This window comes from Brienomyrus brachyistius, chromosome 12 (assembly GCF_023856365.1).
Source record: "Brienomyrus brachyistius isolate T26 chromosome 12, BBRACH_0.4, whole genome shotgun sequence".
Classification (NCBI taxonomy): Eukaryota; Metazoa; Chordata; class Actinopteri; order Osteoglossiformes; family Mormyridae; genus Brienomyrus; species Brienomyrus brachyistius.
The window spans coordinates 11,003,291-11,023,588 of NC_064544.1; the positions used below are offsets into that span (position 1 = coordinate 11,003,291).

Genomic DNA, 20,298 nt, shown 5'->3' on the forward strand with positions numbered 1-20,298 from the left:
CCAGGACAATGTACTTACACTGATTCAATGTGCTCACACTGGAACTCTAGCATCCGGCAAAGCAGAGCTCTGCTTTGTAAGGGTCCTCAAATAAAGTTGTTGGGACCACTGCATTGTATGTGCTGGTGGCTGGTAGACCACAACTCCCAGTAAACTGGTTTTGCATGAAAATCTCTAGAATGAATTTTCTCATGGTAGCACATCAGCCTAGTTAAATATCTAGCAAAATGATTGAGTATATGTGACCAACAGGTAAGATTTTCACTAAAACATAACTGTATTGACCAATCAGGGGTTTATGATAATCTAAATGAAGAGCAGATGATACGTTTCCGGAAAAAAAAAGTTGCTGGGTTTAGTGATTTTTGGAATTTTAATAAAGTTCTTCATGAAGACTGAGTGAGTTCTGGCCTCCAGTTTGTAACATATGATAAGGAAGCCTGACTTTAGGTCATTGGTGGTCTCATCTCAAAAATAGTAAAAAGTAGACTTAGCTTTGGAAAATTTGCTCTTCAAATATTTCCTTCACATTAGGAAAGAAAGTACAGTACTGTGCAAAGGTCTTAGGCAGTTCAAAGAAATGGTTCAAGCTGTTTGTCTGGGTAGCAAGTGTACTTTGGCTTAGAACAAAAAACACTCTTAATTTGCACATGTTCTAATGTTAAATTGTAACACAATAAAAAGTAGTAATAACTTCTGTTTTCTAAAAAGTTACTGATATCTAGTTAGATGGCTAGATGAACACCGCTTCAGTTCCCAAACTTCTCCTCAGGGGCACCTCAGCCGTTCCATGATTTTGTTAAATTTCACCAACAGCTCAATTAAATAATTAAATATATTTGGTTTAAAAAGTCAGTGACAGATTGACTGGCTGTATGACGTGTGCTAGTGGCCAAGTCAAAACATACATGGCTGCACTGGACGGTCGCTGCAAATACTAGGATGATTTTAGCAGAGGTTCTGAAATGGTGAAGCTGACACACTTTGACAGGCATAATATCATAGTTTTACACCAACAGGAGGACAATCTAAACATCATTTTCTTTGCCTGCCTAAGACTTTTGCACAGTACTGTACATCTGCACAATATGTAAATATGTCACCTTTCTGTCCTGCCTGTTTAAGCTATTAACCTACATTATCTTTAGTATGGTTAGTGAAATGTCTTGTTTTACTGACACCTCTGTACAGTATATTGTAGTTGCAGATCTACTCAGACGCAATGCGAAACCATCAATGAAACAACAATCTGTGCTTCAGGTTCCTGAAACCCATTAATTAAAATGTACAAAAGCTATTTAATGAGCTTAATTGTGTATGAAAGACTTGGTTGCAGTCAAAGAGGAGAGTTTACAATGGCCCAGTCACAATGAAGTGAGGAAAGGTCCTTCAACCCCACAACTGCTTCTTTAAAAGTAAACCCAGGAACACAAGAGAGAAGGACCGTGCGAGCCATAATCTGCCCTTTGTTGCTAACCTTTAGAGCCCCTCTCCTTCTCAACACACTCCCCCCACCTTCTTATTAAGCTGGAGAGTGGAATCATTGCTGTTTCCTTAAGCCAAACCCAATGGCTCGGTTAGATGGATCATCGGAATGCATTGTAGCAGGATACTATCATATTACTAAAGTCCACTCACTTTTTTGGTAGGCCTTAAGATACGATGATGATTTACAGTTCTGCATAGTATTTGCGCCGTGTAGCTGCACGCCTTATGCTGTAGCCTGATGCACACCAGCCCAGAGTTGATTGCTAGACTACGGCGTAGGGTAAACGTCTACATGGCTACTCAGGCCTAGATTCTACGCAGAACTGTAACTCAGCCTTTAGCTAATCAGGCTGTACGTGAGGATTGTCTTACAGCTAAAATATGCCAAATATGCTTTCAGAGTGTCATTGTTGACAGAGACCTACAGAGTCACTTATCTTAGTAGAAACATCTCAATAGTAATAGTTACATTTTTCTTTTTCGTTGCTGGCCTTGCTCAGGTGTTGAACTTCGTGACAAGTTGACATGTTAAGATTCGATCGTGATAGATACACATTTTACTCTATAAGAATGTTTCTTCCTCCTTTGCACCCTAACTGACAAGGAAACGCAGAGGTCGTTTGAAAAGCTGATCTTGATCTTAATCCTGCCCCAAGGCTGAGATTGGCGAAGGCATGGACAGACAAACACAAACATCTACCCAACTGGCACTTTCTGTCAGCCCACTTGTGCTTGACTCGTGAAGTGGGAGAATTCTTTGTCCCAGATTTGTACCCAAAGAAAAATCAGGAAGTTGCACGGAACATTCCGTCTGTGATTTACTCTAGGTTGCCTGTCATATAATATTGAGTTTTCAAGCAGAGTTTTCAGGGAATTTGCATATAATGTGCATTCACAAAGTGACACACTGAGGGACTATTGAATTTTGGTTTGCGGGAGAAACCGGGAGGAAACATGCAAAAAAAAAGAGGGTCACGTTCATTCCTGCAGCTCTGGAGGTATGGGAGATCCCTCACTGCTGAGTTCTCCCCTAGCTAGGACATAAGGAGAGGTCATGCACTGCCGATTAGGACAAGAACATCAGTGGTGTTACAGACCTGGAGAGGTCATGCACTGCACAAGAACATCAGTGATGTTACAGACCAGGAGAGGTCATGCACTGCACAAGAACATCAGTGATGTTACAGACCAGGAGAGGTCATGCACTTCTTGTTTGGAACTTAAGCACATCAGAGGTGTCATGAATGAGTGGAGGTCAAGTTTTCAGTGTTAGGGATACCAGTACATTTGAGGTGTTTTTCTATTTAACATCCTATTGTTTTAAGATTCTTGAGCTTCAGAAGCATTAGTATAGTTATTGTAGAAACCAGCTCTGGTGCCTCAGTCTGAGGTGTGTGTGTGCAGTTCTCCTTCCTGTCTCCAGCTGCACCAGCTGCACCAGCTGCAGGGGCATCCCCAGGGGAATTCAGCCAGTTCCAGACCACTGTGTGTCGTCTGCAGTGACATGACTCAGCCTCCAGTCTGCACAGTCTGGAGCAGAACTTCTGCCTGAACTGGCAGGATAGTCTTAGTGGTGTCTCGGGGTTAGATTATTTTTCAATCTTCCATGGATGGTTTGTGTCACAGATTTCCTGACTTTCCCTGAGAGGAATCAATTCATTAAAGCAAAAGATTGTTTCATCTTCAAGTAATATTAGCTGTGTTTAATATATAGCTGTTGTATAGAGTAATGGAGTCTAATGTAAGTATGTCTTGTACACTATAGTAGTGTGTAATTCATGTATGGTTGCATTGTGTAATGGAGCAATTGAATGAAATATCAATGTAGAGTCAAGGTGTGTAAGTAAGGTTATGTGATGTTGTTCCTGACTACAGATAGTTTCCATATCTAATTTGGTTGTTAATACATGCTTCAAACCATATATAGTGACAACATTTCCAACAGGCTACCTCCATCCGGTGACATATGCTTCTTAAAATGTGATCTTTGAACAAATAATGTGAAGCTCAGCTGCCTAACAATCATTGTGCATAGTAAGTATAGGCCTACACTGTCATGTAGAGACTCTCGTCAGGATTATTATAACGAAGGTCTCCGGTCTTCCTGGGCTGGTAAAAACAGCAGTCATTTCGGCGTAGGGTAGGTGTAAGAAGTGCCCTCTTTTCATTTCACCTGCTCCTCTTTGACCTTGAAAGTTGATTGAATGTTCTGCTGATATTTGCCATGCAGGCGAAGCCAAGCCCACCGTGGTGCATGAAAGACTGTTTGCATTTACCTGAACGTGGATGCCTTCCATCACAAGAAAGTGATGGAACTGGAAAAGTTGCTTTATAATTTTAGGGTTAGTTATGATATTTTTCTGCCCCTATGCCTGTCTTGTTTTCTCCAATGGACCAACAAGTTTTGTTTTTGAGTTACATAAGCTGAAACTCGACAAAGGGACTTTATCTTCTTTTAAGAAGAGAGAATCTTACCTCAAAGCTCCCTTTAAACGCCCCCCCCCCCATTTTCTAGCCCTTTCATGAGCCCTTTCTTCACACCTGTGGTCGCCTCTTAATTTTTTTCCCCCTCCGCTTTATCAGTGAATCATCCCCATGCGACCACCATTTTGTAGTCTGTACTTCTGAATAGACTGCGGTCTTTGATGCTGCTGTTGTCGTCCCTCGACGCCTTGTTCCTCACTGACCGCGCTTTCTTCAGCTCTTCTGGATTTGATCTGGGTTCAATGCCAAGCAGGTGCCCCTTGCTTCTGAGTTAATATCATTGTGCTTCAGTGCATCAAACACGATAACAGTCATAACCCTTTAAAATATATCTTTCATGAGGTTTTTCACACATGAGGGAACAGTCATTAATCTACGCTGGAGATTTGTGCCAGAATCCTTCTGTCTATTTCAGTTTATTGTACATATTCACACCAGCACCTATAGTACCCTCAACGATTATTCTCACCGATTGTAAAGATGGTAAGAAGGGTTAGAAAAAATACACCTGTTGGTGAAGTAGCTTCATCCCACACTGAAAAAATTAGAAAAATCCAACCTTTCACTGAAATAAATTTAATCCAAGAAAAAGAAATCCGTCATCGAGAAATAAATATTTTCAGCTTATTCACATGTGCCACGATTATTGCCACCTAAGCATTTACAGTAATACTTTGTACAATCACCCTTTGCCAGTATAACAGCATTGAGTCTTCCCCTATAAGATTAAATAATCCTTTATTAATCCTATAAGTGGGAAATTTGCATAGAAAGTGGACAGTACAAGAATAGAGCAGCAAAAATTACTAGCAGTAGGATAAAAACTATATATGTACAAGTGGAAATATATAAATATATGTACAACACTGGCAGTGCACTCAAGAAATATTGCACATAAGAAAACACCCTGGTCTATGGGATGTGTGTGTTTTGTTAGTCTAATTATTTTTAAACATCCATCCATTTGTCCATCCGCCTGTCTTTCTGCCCATCTATTCATTCATCCATCTATCTTTCAACTTCAAACTCTAGTTCAGGGTCTTGGGCCTATTATTTTAAGATGAAAATAAATAATTAAGCAATTAATGTGTTTTTAAAAATGTTACATTAAAATATGCTTTGACTTTCGTTGTTACGGTTCAGTGTCTTTACACTGTTAGATATTAAGTTTTATTCTGAAAGTGTTAGTAGCTGATGACCAGATAAACTTACAGTAACTCCGGAAAACAACAGTCTCTGTAAACAAATGAAGAAATTAAGAATACGGGAAAAAGCTAAATATTTAAAATTGAAAGTTTGTCTCATTCTTGCAGACGGTATTCTACTGAAGCATGGTGGTGTGCCATCATCTCACACCAAGGGAGGTGGTCCCACCCCAATGTTGATGCTCTCCCTGTGTTGTGAGGGTAGTCAGATTTCCTCCTGCAGTCCAAAAACATATTATTGGGTGAAGTGGCTGTTTTAATTTGCCCATACTGTAGTTGATGATTGTGTGTGTGTGTGTGTGTGTGTGTGTGTGTGTGTGTGTGCGTCCTGCAATGGACTGTCAGCCAGTCTGGGGTGTACCCCCCCTCTCCCCTTATGCCCAAAGCAACCTAGGATAGAAGGAGCAGATGGATGAAGATTAAATTTAAAATGAGTATGACTACTTGATAGATTCAGCAGTTGATAGGTATCAGGGGAATGATTACTTGTTAGGTCCACAGTTGTAGAGATGAATTTAGTGATTATAACCACAGTCCAAAAATCATGCTGAGGTAAATTGGAGTTACCCAATTGCACATAGGTGAGCACGTGTAAGTGTGCCCTGTGATGGGTTAGAGCCATGTCCTGGGTTGTTCCTTGTCTTGTACCTGTAACCTCTGATATAAGCTCTGGACCCCCATGACTCTGAATAGGACAAGCGGTTACTGTACAGAAGATGGATGGATGGATGGATGGGTTCCTTAACTATAGTGAGATGATTACCTGTTTGGTCTGTGGTTTCACAGATAAATATAGTGAGTAGAATTACTTGATATATCCACAGTTATGGAGATGAGTATAGTGAATATTGATAGATCCCATGTTGTAGAGATTGGTATAATTATTGTGATTGCTTGAGAGGTCCACATTTATATTGATGGGCATATTGTTTATGAGTACTTGATAGATTCACAGAGATGCCTATATTGTGTGTAACTACTTGATAGATCCACAGTTACAGAGATTGGTATAGTTAGTATGATTATTTCATAGGTCTACATTTGTAGAGATGGATATAGTGCGTATGAGTACTCGATAGATCCAGTGTTGTAGAGATGGGTATAGTGTGTATGAGTACTCGATAGATCCAGTGTTGTAGACATGGATATAGTGTGTATGAATACTCGATAGATCCAGTGTTGTAGAGATGGATATAGTGTGTATGAATACTTCATAGATCCAGTGTTGTAGAGATGGATATAGTGTGTATGAGTACTCGATAGATCCAGTGTTGTAGAGATGGAAATAGTGTGTATGAGTACTCCATAGATCCAGTGTTGTAGAGATGGTAATAGTGTGTATGAATACTTGATATGTTCAACAGAGCACACTTGCAGACTTGGCAATGTTGCAGTTTGCTACACAGAGAATACGCACTGGATGAATATTTGCATTGCAACAAGTTAAGCATGACTCGTATGATGGCTTATTTTATGTTTAACTAACACTTCCCAGACTTCGTGGCACCTCCAGATAACCGCATACTTGTTGAGAGCCTAGTTACCCGTGAGAAAAAAAAATGTAAAGGAAGACAGAGGCTGATATGACGGGGAGAAAAGAAAGAGATAATTGTTTCCTGCTATTCATACTGTTTCAGTTTTGTCACAGTTCACTGCAATGCTCTGTGAGAAACTCTGGTCTTGATCTCCTGATATGATGTAGCTCCAATAATTTTCAGGTGAAAGGTCCATGATAAGGAGGAAAAAGTTTTTTTCAATTACTCTTTAGGTATTTACAGTAAATTAACAAGGATTAAAAAAAACAGGAATAAGCAATTTTCAGTTAACGAAAAAAATGATTATTTAGCATTCAGTTTAAATGAGATGAGTTACTCATGTACTCTCAGGTCTCCTGCACATTGCACTTACATCGCACAGCACAATACCCTTTACCTATCACTTATGTATAGATTATGTGCAGCTGAACATTTCATATATTTTTTTTATCTTGTTTTTCTTATTTTTTCTATATTTTGTTACTGTCTTATCATGCACAGCTGCTCGGAGTGACCAGGATTACGTTTCACTACATGTTGCATGTGTACAACTGTGTATGTAATGAATAAACCTTGTGAATCTCGAATCATGTTCAAACTGCTTGAACTTGTCCATATCTTTCATAATTTTCAGAAATATTTTAAGAAGCCATTTTGTTCACTGTAACAGATTTGTAAAGAATTTACAGTTTTTTTTGTCATTCACAAAACATTGCTTTTAGTCATGTTAAAATGTCTCCTCCTGTTTCAGCAGCATAAAAAATGTAACAGATGTTGATTTGGAAACGATGCTTTTCATTAACATGGTTTCTTTGTTGTTCATCACCTGACTGGTTTAACAGTGAAACAATCTGAGTGACGCCTTCCTTTTCTCATGTCGCGTAGTCACAGGGTGCTAATGAGACCTCAGCCACAGGTCTGTGGCTCCTGGAGGCCCCTGCGATTGTGCCTCAGTGTATGGGGGGGGGGGGATGTCCACCAATATTGCAAGAACAGAACTCAATGAGTCAGTCAATAAAGTTAGATCCTTAAAAAGAATATGCATGTGCGGAAGATATGTGCGGATATGTTAAACGTTGCATGTCGATGGACTTTTGTTATGAAACCAATAAATTTGCAACATTTTTACAGAATTGAGCAAACATTCCAAGGTTATCTGTGAGCACTGTATTTGTTTAGATTCTGTTGTGAAAAATAAATATATGTGCAGAACAGTGTCTGTTTAGCTGCCTGTTTATTGTACTTACTGCGTTTTTATCAGTTGGTCATGTCTGTCTGCCCTTATGCCAGCACCTTTGAACCAAAATTCCTTGTACACATTTGTGCGAATGAACCAGATACTGATTCTTTTGATGAAATCATCCACTAAATAAATAAATGTTCATGTTTTTTTGTGTTTTCCATAGAGCGCCTTAAGTTCAAGTAACTTCCTTTTAAAAATCCTAGGATTTCAAAGAACCAATGAATGACATGAAACACACAGGTTCATCCCAAATCAGAGCCAAAAATATCCTGTTTAGATGCGGTCCCATGGTATATCCCATCTAAATAAGCCCAGTGCACCAGCAGCAGCAATGCGAAGGTTAACCAAAGTAACAGACTAAAACAACCAGACCTCATTTCAGTCAGTCTCATTCATGTACAGAAACTGAAAATGCCTGTAAAGATCGCCAAGACACAAAAACAAGTTCTTTAAGCCAAGAAATGACCTTTATTCTACTTCGGCAAACGTGCAGCCCAATCTACTAACCGTCTGATTTTGCCTGATACAGTCAATTATCTGTGACACCAGTGTTTAACAGTCTTAAACCTGTTATTGTCTGAAAATGAAGTGGAGTTTTTTTCCCATAACACCTCTGTGCAGATATGGAGATGAATGACACTGATGGTGCTCTTTGTTGTTGTAGAACATCTGATAGAACATTGGTTTTATTCTCTCTCCCTCCCCCCTTTCTGATTTTGCCCTTAGCAACACCCCACCCCACATACCTCTTACGGGGTTGTGGCAATATTGTCACATTTCATACTGTTCCAGACTAACTGAAGGAAATAATGGAAATTAGTAGGGAGGTGTGATGGGCAGCTCAGTAAGGCGTCATCAGCAGAAACAAAATCAGATTGGGGGGGCAAGGTGGTGGACTGGGCTAATATTAGCTTGTTTAATAGGCAAAATATGCATGCAGGCATTTTATGGATATTAATTGGTTGACTTTTGCAATGGTACCCTTCCTGGGTTAAGTAGGTGATAGTGTCACCTCCCCCCCCCCCCCCCCCCCCACACACACACACACACACACACATTGGGTAAACATATCTTTATGGGGGCTGCTCATTCATTTCTGTGAAATAAATGCTGACTATGACAACCTTAATCTGATGGGCACAGCAGAAATACAACTGAAATCTTAACATGTAATTAATGAAACATAATGAGAAAATATTTGTCAGTTTTAAATATTCAGAACAACCCCAGTACCTTTCCCCCTGCAGCTGACAGGTCACTGTACGTTTGTTTTTGGCCTGCAGAGGTGTTGAGTCATGTCAAGTTTTTGTGGCCAGCTACAGACTCACCGCTTGCCTCCTCCCCCAGCCCTGTCCCCTTCAGCCTCATGGCCCACTGGGAGAATTGCTGTGTTACCATCACTATCCCAGTGCAGTTAGTGTATAAGTACCCAGCTGCTTTTCCGTCCATTATTCTCTGTTTTCCGCCCTTTTCCTTTTTAACACAAAGCCCCCTTCTCACTCGGGGATCTCCAGACCATCCACGTTTTTGCTCCCTCCCAGGAAGCAAAAATGTGGACTGTCCAGTAGAGAACTTGGGAGATAGCAAAAACATGGGCCGCTGGGAGACTCCCAGGACCGGATTGAGAAACACTGCAGTTCTTCACAGTATCTTCAGACTTCAGAAATGTGTTAGTCGAAACAAAACTGAGTACCCGACATGTTTTGATTTCCTAAGAAAAAATTACAAGGAAGTGATAAGTGCTTAAAAGGTGCAGGTTTGTTCAAACTTGTTTCTTAAATTATATGCGATTAGCACAGAGCCTTTGGCAAGGTGTTAAAACATCAGACAGGCATTATATATGGAAAATTAACTCGTATGACCCAAAACACAAAGTATGTTGTCTAATGGAGGATTACGATTGTAAGATGTGTGTATGTGCAGATATGCATATTACGCGACTGCATAACATTTTAAGCAGTGCGATTTGTATTGCAAAATGTTGCAGACGTGGGATTTTCTTTTAATCTCGCAAACCTTCTGCAAATCTCCCGGAGTGATGTGCTCTTTAGACAAGCAGAACGCTTAAAAATTCCAAGCGCAGACTCGGAGCTGTCAGTGGTGTTTAACGCAGCTTGACGTTACATAATGGCCATTTAAAGGGATACTATTTAGCAGAAGTTTCAACTTTTGAGGTCACGGATGAGATGAAGTGTATAATGGGGGTGTCTGTTCTTTCAGCGCTGAATGGACAGAACCGCTCCGTGTGTCCGCCTCCTACCCATTACCCTGGCAAGTGCAGTGTCGTCAGCGATGGGAGCTACACAATGGGGACCCTCTTGTCTTGTTGACTTTGCAGATGGCCACCAATACAGAGTGTTGACGCTGCTGAGTGCCTGAGCTGAATCCTTTCCCTCATGGCTTTCCTCAGCGAGATAAGGCGTCCATCCCATTCGCTTCGGTGCCCTTTCACCTGTCCATCAGTCCCGGGATTCAGAGCTCACAGGAAGTGACCTCGCTTCGGGTGACCAGTTATGATGTCAGGGCCCCCGTCACACGTGCTGGGTGTGAAAAAAAACTGGATCAGCATTTTCGCTTCGCTTACCTAAGTGCCTAGTGACAGGCATGGTGACGAGTAGGGACACGTGCGTACACACACACACACACTCACACATTCATTAGGCATCTATATCTCTGTGGAGACCCTCCATTCATTTATATGGGCATAACCGTAACCAGAAGTAACCATACGAAATACAAAAGTTTTTGCAAAATACATGAGCTTTGCACTTGATTTCAGTTCTGGATTTTTAGAAAATTGAGTTTTCCCTTACGGGGACCAGGAAACTGATCCCCATAAGGTAAAAAAAAAGGGGTTTTCATCATGTAGTGGGGACATTTGGTCCCCACGAGACAAGGTATATCTGGACCACACACAACACACACAATCTACACACACAGATTAAGCATCTATATCTTTGTGGGGACTCTGATTGCATTTACCGATTTTTATAAAATTGCATTTCTCCTTGGGAAGCCTCTAAAATGCCCCCCCCCCCAAAAATTAAAAAAGCAGGCTTTTAAATCTCATTTTTGGGGTGCCCACAATGTAATATATACATGACACACACACAGACATAGACACATATAGACTCTCGGGCTGCTCGCAACTTCTCTGGTGGTCCTGCTCAAACACACATCCATCAGGACCCTCACTTAGCCCCCCAATGCCTGAATGACAACACACAATGGTAGGTAAAAGCAAACAGAGCGTGGGGGGAGGGAATCCATGTTCCAGTTATAAAGGCCTGGGGAGAAGGTTGAGCCTGCTGATGGTTGATGGACTGCATGTGTTTCTGTGCAGTGCCGTCCCACTCAACTGGCAACATGCTTGATGGCACATGTAAGGACTCTGAGACCTTTTGGTGCGGCCACAGGTAGCTATGATCTGAACACGCGGTTCTTGTGTCCCACACGCTCATTAACGGGTTGGTCCAGCAATACGTGGATGAAATCAGCACACAAATCCTGCCTTCGATTATCTCTCTCTGAGTCGGAAGTCGGGAGAAAAATGCTGCTTCCTGTCGTAAACACGCCTCTTTTCCGATGTTGATACTGGAGAGAATTCTGATGTACGATATTCCCCTGTGTCGTCATTTCAACATGGCAGCTTACACAGTCAACAGTAATTCGGTTTCATAAATATTCAAAAATGTTTCATTTGTTAAATGTATTAATAGTTATAAACGTAATTCCATATGGTCGATTTAGAGAATATCATCATGACCGTAAACCGTATCCCAGCATGCAATATCAGATTTTTACCACACTTGTTAGTATCTTTTGTTTGTTTGTAATTTGTTTGCCTATCAAAAAAAAAGAATATTGCTACGGATCTACTAAAATATTATAAATCTTTTAATGCGCTTTGACAAGTTTGTGTTGCTTGTTTGTCTATCGGAGAAAAACAATCTCCAAATAAATTTATATAATACAACACAACAGCGTGTTCATGGAGGCAGCCATGTTTGTTCCGAGATGTGTAGCTCGAACTGCAGATTGGTTGGATGTGACATCACGCACTGCGCCGAGATAATCTAAGACACCAAAAGAACCTGGGAATATAGAGTTTTACAGAGAACTGTGTCCTCCCTTAAAGATCTCAGCACTGCGCCGTCTCTTTGCACAGTGACAGTACGAGCTGTGACTGGGTTCTCCTTGGCTCATTTGGAAATCTCTTGGTGTGAGGCCACCATCAGATTCCTCACTCATCAGTCAGAGATAAAGCCCATTTGGAGGACTCCATCGTGAAGGCCGCAGCGCAACCCAGCCGGAGAGGTTTGACGGGATGCGTGACGTGGCCCTCACACAGCTGCAGGGTGATGGCGAGAACGGCAGTGCGATAAGCAGTACATCTTGGGGAGCTTTGTGGCATCATAGTGTACATGTGAAAATCTGGAGCCATCTTGCTGCAGAGGAGAAATATGCCCAAATTCAGTGCTGTGCAACAATTTTTGGCATTCAGTGAAAAGGGGGGTTGAGTGACTTTCATGTTGGTGTAAAACTATGGTATTATCTCGGTCAAAGCATGTCAGCTTGGCCATTTCAAAATCTCTCCTAAAGTCATGCCAGTCTTTGCAGGAAATGTCCAGTACATCTGTATATTTTTTGACTCGACGACTTGCACACCTTGTACCGCTAATCAATATTTCATTGACTTTTTTATTATTAATTAAGTGGGCTGCTGGTGAATTTTAATAAATACATGGAATGACCAAAGTGCCGCTGAGGATTGGTTTTGGAGCTAAAGCGGCGTTCATCCAGCCGTCCAACAGGTAGAAGTAGCTATTTTGAGAAGAGAAGAAACTTTTTATGTAGTGGTGGCTCTGAGGCTAGGGCTTTGTGATGAGAATCAGAAGGTTGCTGGTTCCAACCTCATGAATCCCAGGAGTGATTCTACTCCGTTGGGCCCTTGAGCAAAGGCCCTTAACATACAATTGCTTTGTCCTGGGTATGACGTTAATCAACATCCAGCCCTGCAAGCAGGTCCTCCGACTTACTGGGGAAATTTGGGGGGGTTGGTGGCAGGATTGGCACTCCAGCCACCAGAAAAACTTCACACTCTTCCATTCCTTCTGAAGTAGTGTGGTGCTGAGGTATCACCCACCACACGGCTGCACTCCAGCTCTCATCCCTGAGGTGGTTCGTCATGTGGTGGGTGTGGCAACATGGTGTATCAGCACACACTCCTTTTCTCTTTCTCGCTCTAATATTAAATTGTATTTTTTGAGCAAATACACACTTTTTACCCAAATAAATAGCTTTAAACATTTTCTTTGACTGCCGAAGACTTTTGCACAGCACTATATACCTTCAGGCCACTGGGCAATGGGTAGACTGATGGTTGAGGCCATCGAATTGTAACCAGACGATTTCCTCTCAAATCGCAGAAAATAAATCCCAGCTCTTATAGCAGTCATTGAATGTAAATTGCTCCAGTAAATCATACATAATAAAATAAATGAATAAAATCACGGACAGCTTAACAGTGCATGACCATGCTGCGTTGACAATGCTGCCTCGAATCTAAGGTATCAAATGGTCCAAGAAGCTGGTAACGTCGTGATTTTAATATGAGTGGTTTCCCAAGACAAGCATGTTACATTTGGGTGCTGTTTAAGTTGGGGTATATGTTGCCTGTGGGGGTAGGACAAAGGAGCCCCCAGTGCATTTATCGGGCCACATGTGGAAGATAGCGATCTAACAAAATGAGTAAACAATCCCGAGAAAACAAACTGCCTGCTGTGCTGGTGCTTTGCCTGCCATCCATGAAGGGATTCACCTCTTGCAATCAGACAAAAGACTGGAGATAGAAGTGCAGTGGGTCTACTTGAGGTAGAGCTCAGCACTAACGCGAAACCCCCTTCCAAGACGGATAAAACGATAACGCCTCCTTCCCTGCCTTACTTGACTTAGACATGCTGATGGTTTCCATCTCCGATTAGCCACCCGCCAGCAACACCATCCAGCAGAAGGGCCGTCACCTGGCCTCCGAATAACCATCTTTGTGCCCCATTCAGCTGTTAGGGTTTACACTTTTTTTTTTCCCTTTTCTTTAGCGTTTGTGTTTATTTCATTAGTTGTCATAGCATTATCCTTTGAGCGAAACGCATGCTAGCCGCGAGATCGAGCTGATTGGGACACGTGAAGAGATTGATAGCATGGCTAAGAGTGGAGAAACACAGAGGGGTGCCCCACTTTGGGGGGGGGGAGCAGGACTTCTGGGGGTGACAAGCTACTGTCATATGGAGTCACTGGCCCAGGGGAAGGACAGGCCTCAACTCCAGGGCATGCCGTGTGTTTGTTTAGCAATCTGCACTTATTTTGACAGATGACAGATCTCGGCGCTCAGTATAGGAGGTGGATGGACATAACCCAAACTTATCCCGGTTCGTCACGCTACAGAAGCTGACATGTGACATTGTGTTCTTCCTTGTGTGTCTAGAACCCTGCATTTCTGCAATATCAGAATTTTAATTTGACAAACAATATAAACATCAGTCTTTTCCAGCGGTTTGACTCAGTGTCAGTCACCTGAATTCCACCCACCAACATATCTCCTCCAAACAATATTTAACTTATTTTGCTATTGATACACCCTGTGCGCTTACTTATTTCCTTGATTACAGAAGAGATGTGTAACGTGCATCTGTAACATCTGTGGTTTTACCTGCTGGATCAAAATGAGCTGTCTTGTATTCTTACTCGTAATTTCACCCTCTGGCCTGACACAAAGAAGCAGGGTGTTCCGCAGCCTTGGGGCCTACCTGAGGGACTCCGCCATCATTAGGTACAGTTGAAAAACATGGGGAACCAGCAGGCCCTAAAGTCATTACTCCAGTTTATTCCTCATCTGTTATTCAGCTGTTAAATCTGATTGTGGTCTACAGGGAGGGCAGGAGAGAGACCAGGAAAATGTTTGTGTGTGTGTTTCGTGTTTCTGTGTGTGTGTTTCGTGTTTGTGTGTGTGCACCACAGAAGTGGAGAGCATGTGTGAGGGTGTTTGATTTCACGAGATAAGGAGAAAATGTATTTACATGGTTATATTGTGGGTGGTGTGTGTGTGCGCGCACAAAACAAAGAGTGTTTATTATAGAGAGTGCTTTGTCCTGCGGCCTTGTAGATATCTTTGGTTGGGTTTATGCCTGTGCAATTGTGCGTATGTATAGGCGTGTGAATGTTTGAGAAAGTGTGTTTGACAGTTCGTGTGCTTTTGTTTCGTCGAATGAAGGAATCTACTTTGAATTACAGATTAAAAAGAGCTTGCTTGTGCGTAATGAAATAAATACAAGATGGCTTTCTTTTTAACAAAAATTATACCAATATAAATTTATACCAGATTTACACCAGTAGCATACAAGCGCAGTATCTTCAGGCTGAATCAAAGAAACCTATTTTTTACAGCATGTATTTTGAGAAACATAAAAAGTTAAATAAAATGATTGCTTTGTAGTCTTATACTTGCCAAGAAAACTTTCATGAAGGGAGAGAAGAACATCAAGCTACCAACAGTTTAAAGTACAGTGTTTAATGATTAATTGAAAGTACAAGAAAATATAGCAACAAATATTTTATGTTAATGAGAAATGTGAAATTTGATAGTCCCTCTTGTGGCGTTGGATTTATTACATTTGCTAATTATTTTTTATGTGTTTATTCATGCCAATAATACATTGCTTCTGGTCTTTGCAGTCTTTGCAAAGCATTTATAATGGACCCATGGGAACAGTAACTAACAAATGTGTATCCATTCAAGCGAAATGCCATAGGATTTTGTTAGCTTCCAGTATGATACGTTACACCAGCCTTTACACCAAGTCTGATGTGTGTAGACGATAAAGCTACCTGTGCTCCGTGCTGCCTACGGAAGGATCGCATATCCAGTTTGTTCAAGCATATGGAGTTACGTAAGTATTACAATTAGACATCAGGCAAGGCCAGGAAGATAATTAAGCCCTTTTTTTCACAGTGTGTGAGGGACTTAAATAGCTTTGTTTTGAGAGACAAAAGCCAGACTGTATGTGTGTCATTTGTGTATCGGGTTTAAGTCCAGTTCGCTTTGTATTCCAGGAACTGCATGTTCGTATCAACGGCAAAGCAATCTGCTGCGCGAAACCCAATCCAGCAAGGTCTGAAAGACACTTGTGGCTGAACTGTTATTATGCATAAAGTGATATCATGATGTGTGTTTGTTGACAGATGGACCGTGCAACGCTATTGTTCTGCTAATTAGGACCGAACAACAGACCCCTCGGGAAATGTGCAGTGATTTCAGTAGAAAGAGGAGGTCATCTAATCCAACCTGTAACCTGATGCATCTATCGATGCATGGTGGGTGATAATTCTTACATCTCACATGTTTACTGGCTGTTGACTGTTCTGTAATCACAGCCAAGGTTTAAGGTTCTGCAGAAGTCAACAGGATGGTTGCACTCAATGCTGAAGATATACTTAAAAGAACAGAATACTGTCTCACTTGTGATGCTAAAATCAAAGACAGATGGAAAACGTGCCTTAAAAATAATTTACTTCAGCAGTTCTCAATCCGTGGGTCGTGACCCAAATTTGAGTTGCCGCAAGTTTTCATAGCGTCACGAGTCAGAGTTGGAAATGTAAGCATTTTAAAACCGGCAAGCTCCTATGCTGATCCACGATCAGATTTCACAGCCCCAGTCCTAGAATGAACGGGTCTTGGATATACAACTGCTTAAGCACAACTAGTGAACACTCAACCGATCCACAGTTGCTTAATATAAAATTCACTGGCACATCCAATCAGATTTGTGCAATAGGCATTGATTGACGTAAATTGCAGAGTGTACTGCATGCTTGATCATAGCATTGATTTAAACTAGGGTCACGACAAAGCTGGCCTGGTAAAAATTGGGTCATGGTGCAAAAAGGTTGAGAACCACTGATCTACTTCTTGTAAAAAAAAAAAAAAAAAAAAAAGTAGCTGAATTTGATTGACAAGTTATTTTGCCTGTCCAGAGGTTCTTCCAAATCCCGGCCTATGCTAACGCTAGCCAATCAGGTGCTGTCAGGGTGAGGAGCGAGAGAAGCCCACTTAGTAGGAGAGGATTTGTACAGCAGGACCTAACCAATTGCAAAAGAGATAGTTCTACATTTTCCTTTTAAAAGACCCTCAGACATACCTTGATATCTAGCTTGGTCTACAGTTATCAAAACCTACATGTATCAGTTTATACTATGAACATATTGGGGAAACTCAAAAGGCGCACACAAAATGTCAGTACGATCTTCACATCATGACGGACATTCGGAAAGGTTACCCTAGATGCACAGCCGTGCGTATCACTAATCATTTACATACTTCGTTTTTACAGTAAAAGGTTTCTATATAAATATTGTACGTGATATGATATGCGTGCCCGCTGTCAAAGTACACGTTGTACATTTTTAATCGTGATAAAGTTAAACGATAATGATCTGTTGGCGATCCTGTTCTGGATAAGCGATTAAAAGATGGCTGGATAACGATGTGTATCCTGAATGCAAGCAATGTGCACCTCAAATAATAGAAGCTTAAGCCACTATTAATGACTGTTAACAGACTACATGATCAATGTACCAACTACTACTACTAATATGTGTAACATAAAATATGTTTTTGCTTAGTTTTACGATGCACTTATCTCTCACGTTGAGTTTACAAATAAGTACTTTCATAAAGCAATTAGAAGATATATAATTCCGGTTATTATTTATAATAGTCCTTATAATAGTACCTTGCATTAAAAATGTAATATAGCTATTTTAAGTAAAAAAAAAAACTTAAAGTAACCTTTAACTGGTTCCAAAGAACACCTGGGCAAGTGACAAAACAAAATTCTAATTAAAATACATAATGCAACCTAATTCGCCGGACGGCTTAAATGTTTTAAAAATGAAGCCTGTTAAGGGAAATGCATGGCAATGGTTCCTCGCCGAGCGAAAGGGGGAGTGTCCAGCTTGTTTGGTGTCTTGACATAGTAATTTTATAAAGCACCTCTGGAAGGGGAACTTAAAAGCCGGCAGGCAGAAGCCGAGTGGTTAGTCTGGGTAACTCAGTGGAGGCGGCTTACGGACTTCATTCTGCTAAGCGATCACTACTGGGGATTGGTCCTTAGAGAGCAGCAAGTTCAGAAAGACATGGATGGATCCAACAGCAGACCGCTGGGTTTGTCGGCGCACACCACATCGCCCCTGACGGTCGGTGGTCTGCAGGTGCCGGCGTCCCTCCTGCGGACGCCTCCGCTGTTCCTAAGAGCGGCAGCCGCGGCCGCTTGCAGCCCGGCCCTGGAAAGGGGGTATCCGAGGACCCCGAAGTGTGCGCGCTGCCGCAATCACGGCGTCGTGTCCGCGCTGAAGGGTCACAAGCGCTTCTGCAGATGGAGGGACTGCGTGTGCGCCAAATGCACCCTGATTGCGGAGAGACAGCGAGTCATGGCAGCTCAGGTGGCTTTGCGCAGGCAGCAGGCGCAGGAGGAGAGCGAGGCGCGGGAGCTGCACTTTATGTACCCAGGATCGGGGTCGTCTGACACCGGACTGACCATGCCAGCGTCCGTGATCCCTGCGCCGGGGTCCGCTCCTGTAAACTGTGGTCTCAGGATGCCGGGATACGATGCATTCAGCATAGACGACCAGAAAGACGGTAGTTTAATTTTGATGTAATCACCTAAATCAATAAAATACTTTTATGTAATATTTTGAAACTTACTTCCACCCCTTTTGCGGTTTAACATAGGCCTATTTAACCGCCGGGACTGTAAATTTAAACCACTAGAACTGTAATTTTATTGACACTTATTAAAGTAAGTGTAAGTGTAGTTTGACTCTGGAAATGCGGGCAAAATATAAATCATGCTCGGGTTTCACTGAGTGCGGTTTTCTATGCTTAAGTGCGTGTTGTAATGCCTCTTTGATGAACTGTTCCTACTATTTATTTGATATTTCTGCAGGAGACAAGTTGCCGAAATACAGTTTATATGGCGGATTCACGGGACGTCCTGTATTTGCCCCTCACTCGGCACCTCTGCCCTCTCCTTTAGGGAGAAATGACCCCACGTCCGACCGGGATAAGGATAAGGAGGGTGAAATCCAGTCCCCCGGTTCCGATCAGCTGTCAGACCAGATGGGAAGTCCAAGGTCACTGTCTTCTTCAGACCTGGAATCGGGCAGCGAGTCGGAACGGCAGAAGGACTACCCAGCCCTAGACGTGAATCCTGCGGGTTCCTCCTCCGGCCACCGAGACCCGACTGATGTGATGGCCAAGATCTTTCCTCACCATAAGCGTGACGTGCTGGAATCGGTGGTGAAGAACTGCAAAGGCGACATTGTGAAAGCCATCGAGATGATGCTGAACTCCAAAGAGGACAGGTGCAACCCGGAAAGCGTCAGTATCTCCGCCGGCGATCATGCGAACCTGCAGAAGGCTGCGGGATTTGGACTTCCCGGGGGCGCTCTGGGGTCTTTCAGTGCCAAATCTGCCTTTTCTCCTTTGCAAACGCCCGCAACTTCTATTGGAAGCGATAGCATTTACGGCTTGAATCCGAGATTTGGTATTAGTCCGTTAAGACTTGCGTATTCTAGCTCAGGTGGGGGTATAACTAGTTTCATGTCGCCCTATTTAACCTCCGGGTTAGTTCCGGCTTTTCCTCTTCGCCCTCCGATGGACTACCCATTCCCCGGGATGATGCGAGACTTACCTTACCTCCAGAGCAAGGACTTGTGCAATACAAGTATTTATGCGCGCCTAAATCATGACAAATAATACCATATGTAACCTTAGTGGAAAAAACGAATAGCTTAAATGCTGTTGGACGCTCTGGGGCAAACATAAACCAGCATCCCTGTATAATTTTTATGCGAAAAGTTCTTTGTAAATACCCCCGCCGTGATTCAGATACTACCGGATACTGTGTTCTTGTATTTTTAAAGCTTTTTTTTATCCCAAGTGTCAATATTTTAGTTATCAATATATTTTTTGAATAGTGTATATTTTGTAAAGTTTCATAATCTGAATAAAAAGCAAAGACGGAAAAAATGTAATTTTTTACGCAGTCACCAATCAAAATGAAATCATTTCAATATTGCAGCAGCTTTCTGTTAAATACACAGTTTCATGAGGTAAACATGCAGATTTTATTTTTGCAAAAGCTTAAAACATCAGTATACAGAATGTTTATTAATTAGTTATCTTTGTTTTTAGATTAAATCTTCATATTTCGCAAAAAAAAACGTATATATTCTACTTTTAAAACACCCACTGCAAGCAATAATAACATCTCTTTGTTTTATTTTG

At 41.8% G+C, this 20,298-nt stretch overlaps 1 protein-coding gene across 2 annotated transcripts; it reads left to right on the top strand.

The window, feature by feature from the left end:
* The first annotated feature begins 17,988 nt into the window (after positions 1-17,988).
* On the top strand, positions 17,989-20,040 carry LOC125704736 (doublesex- and mab-3-related transcription factor A1-like). Of its 2 annotated transcripts, none has more exons than XM_048970710.1 (2): positions 17,989-18,648; positions 19,046-20,040. In XM_048970710.1, the coding sequence occupies exons 1-2, from the start codon at positions 18,147-18,149 to the stop codon at positions 19,765-19,767; spliced, it is 1,224 nt and encodes a 407-aa protein (XP_048826667.1). In that variant the 5' UTR covers positions 17,989-18,146; the 3' UTR covers positions 19,768-20,040. The 2 variants fall into 2 exon arrangements, with proteins under 2 accessions (XP_048826667.1, XP_048826666.1); XM_048970709.1 differs by having other exon boundaries at positions 17,990-18,648; positions 18,956-20,040.
* Positions 20,041-20,298: the final 258 nt, after the last annotated feature.

Coding starts and splice junctions, on each gene's coding strand:
- LOC125704736 (XM_048970709.1), top strand. CDS start 18,147: ATGGATGGATCCAACAGCAGACCGCTGGGTTTGTCGGCGCACACCACA. Junction 18,649..18,955: donor CATAGACGACCAGAAAGACG/GTAGTTTAATTT, acceptor ATATTTCTGCAG/GAGACAAGTTGCCGAAATAC.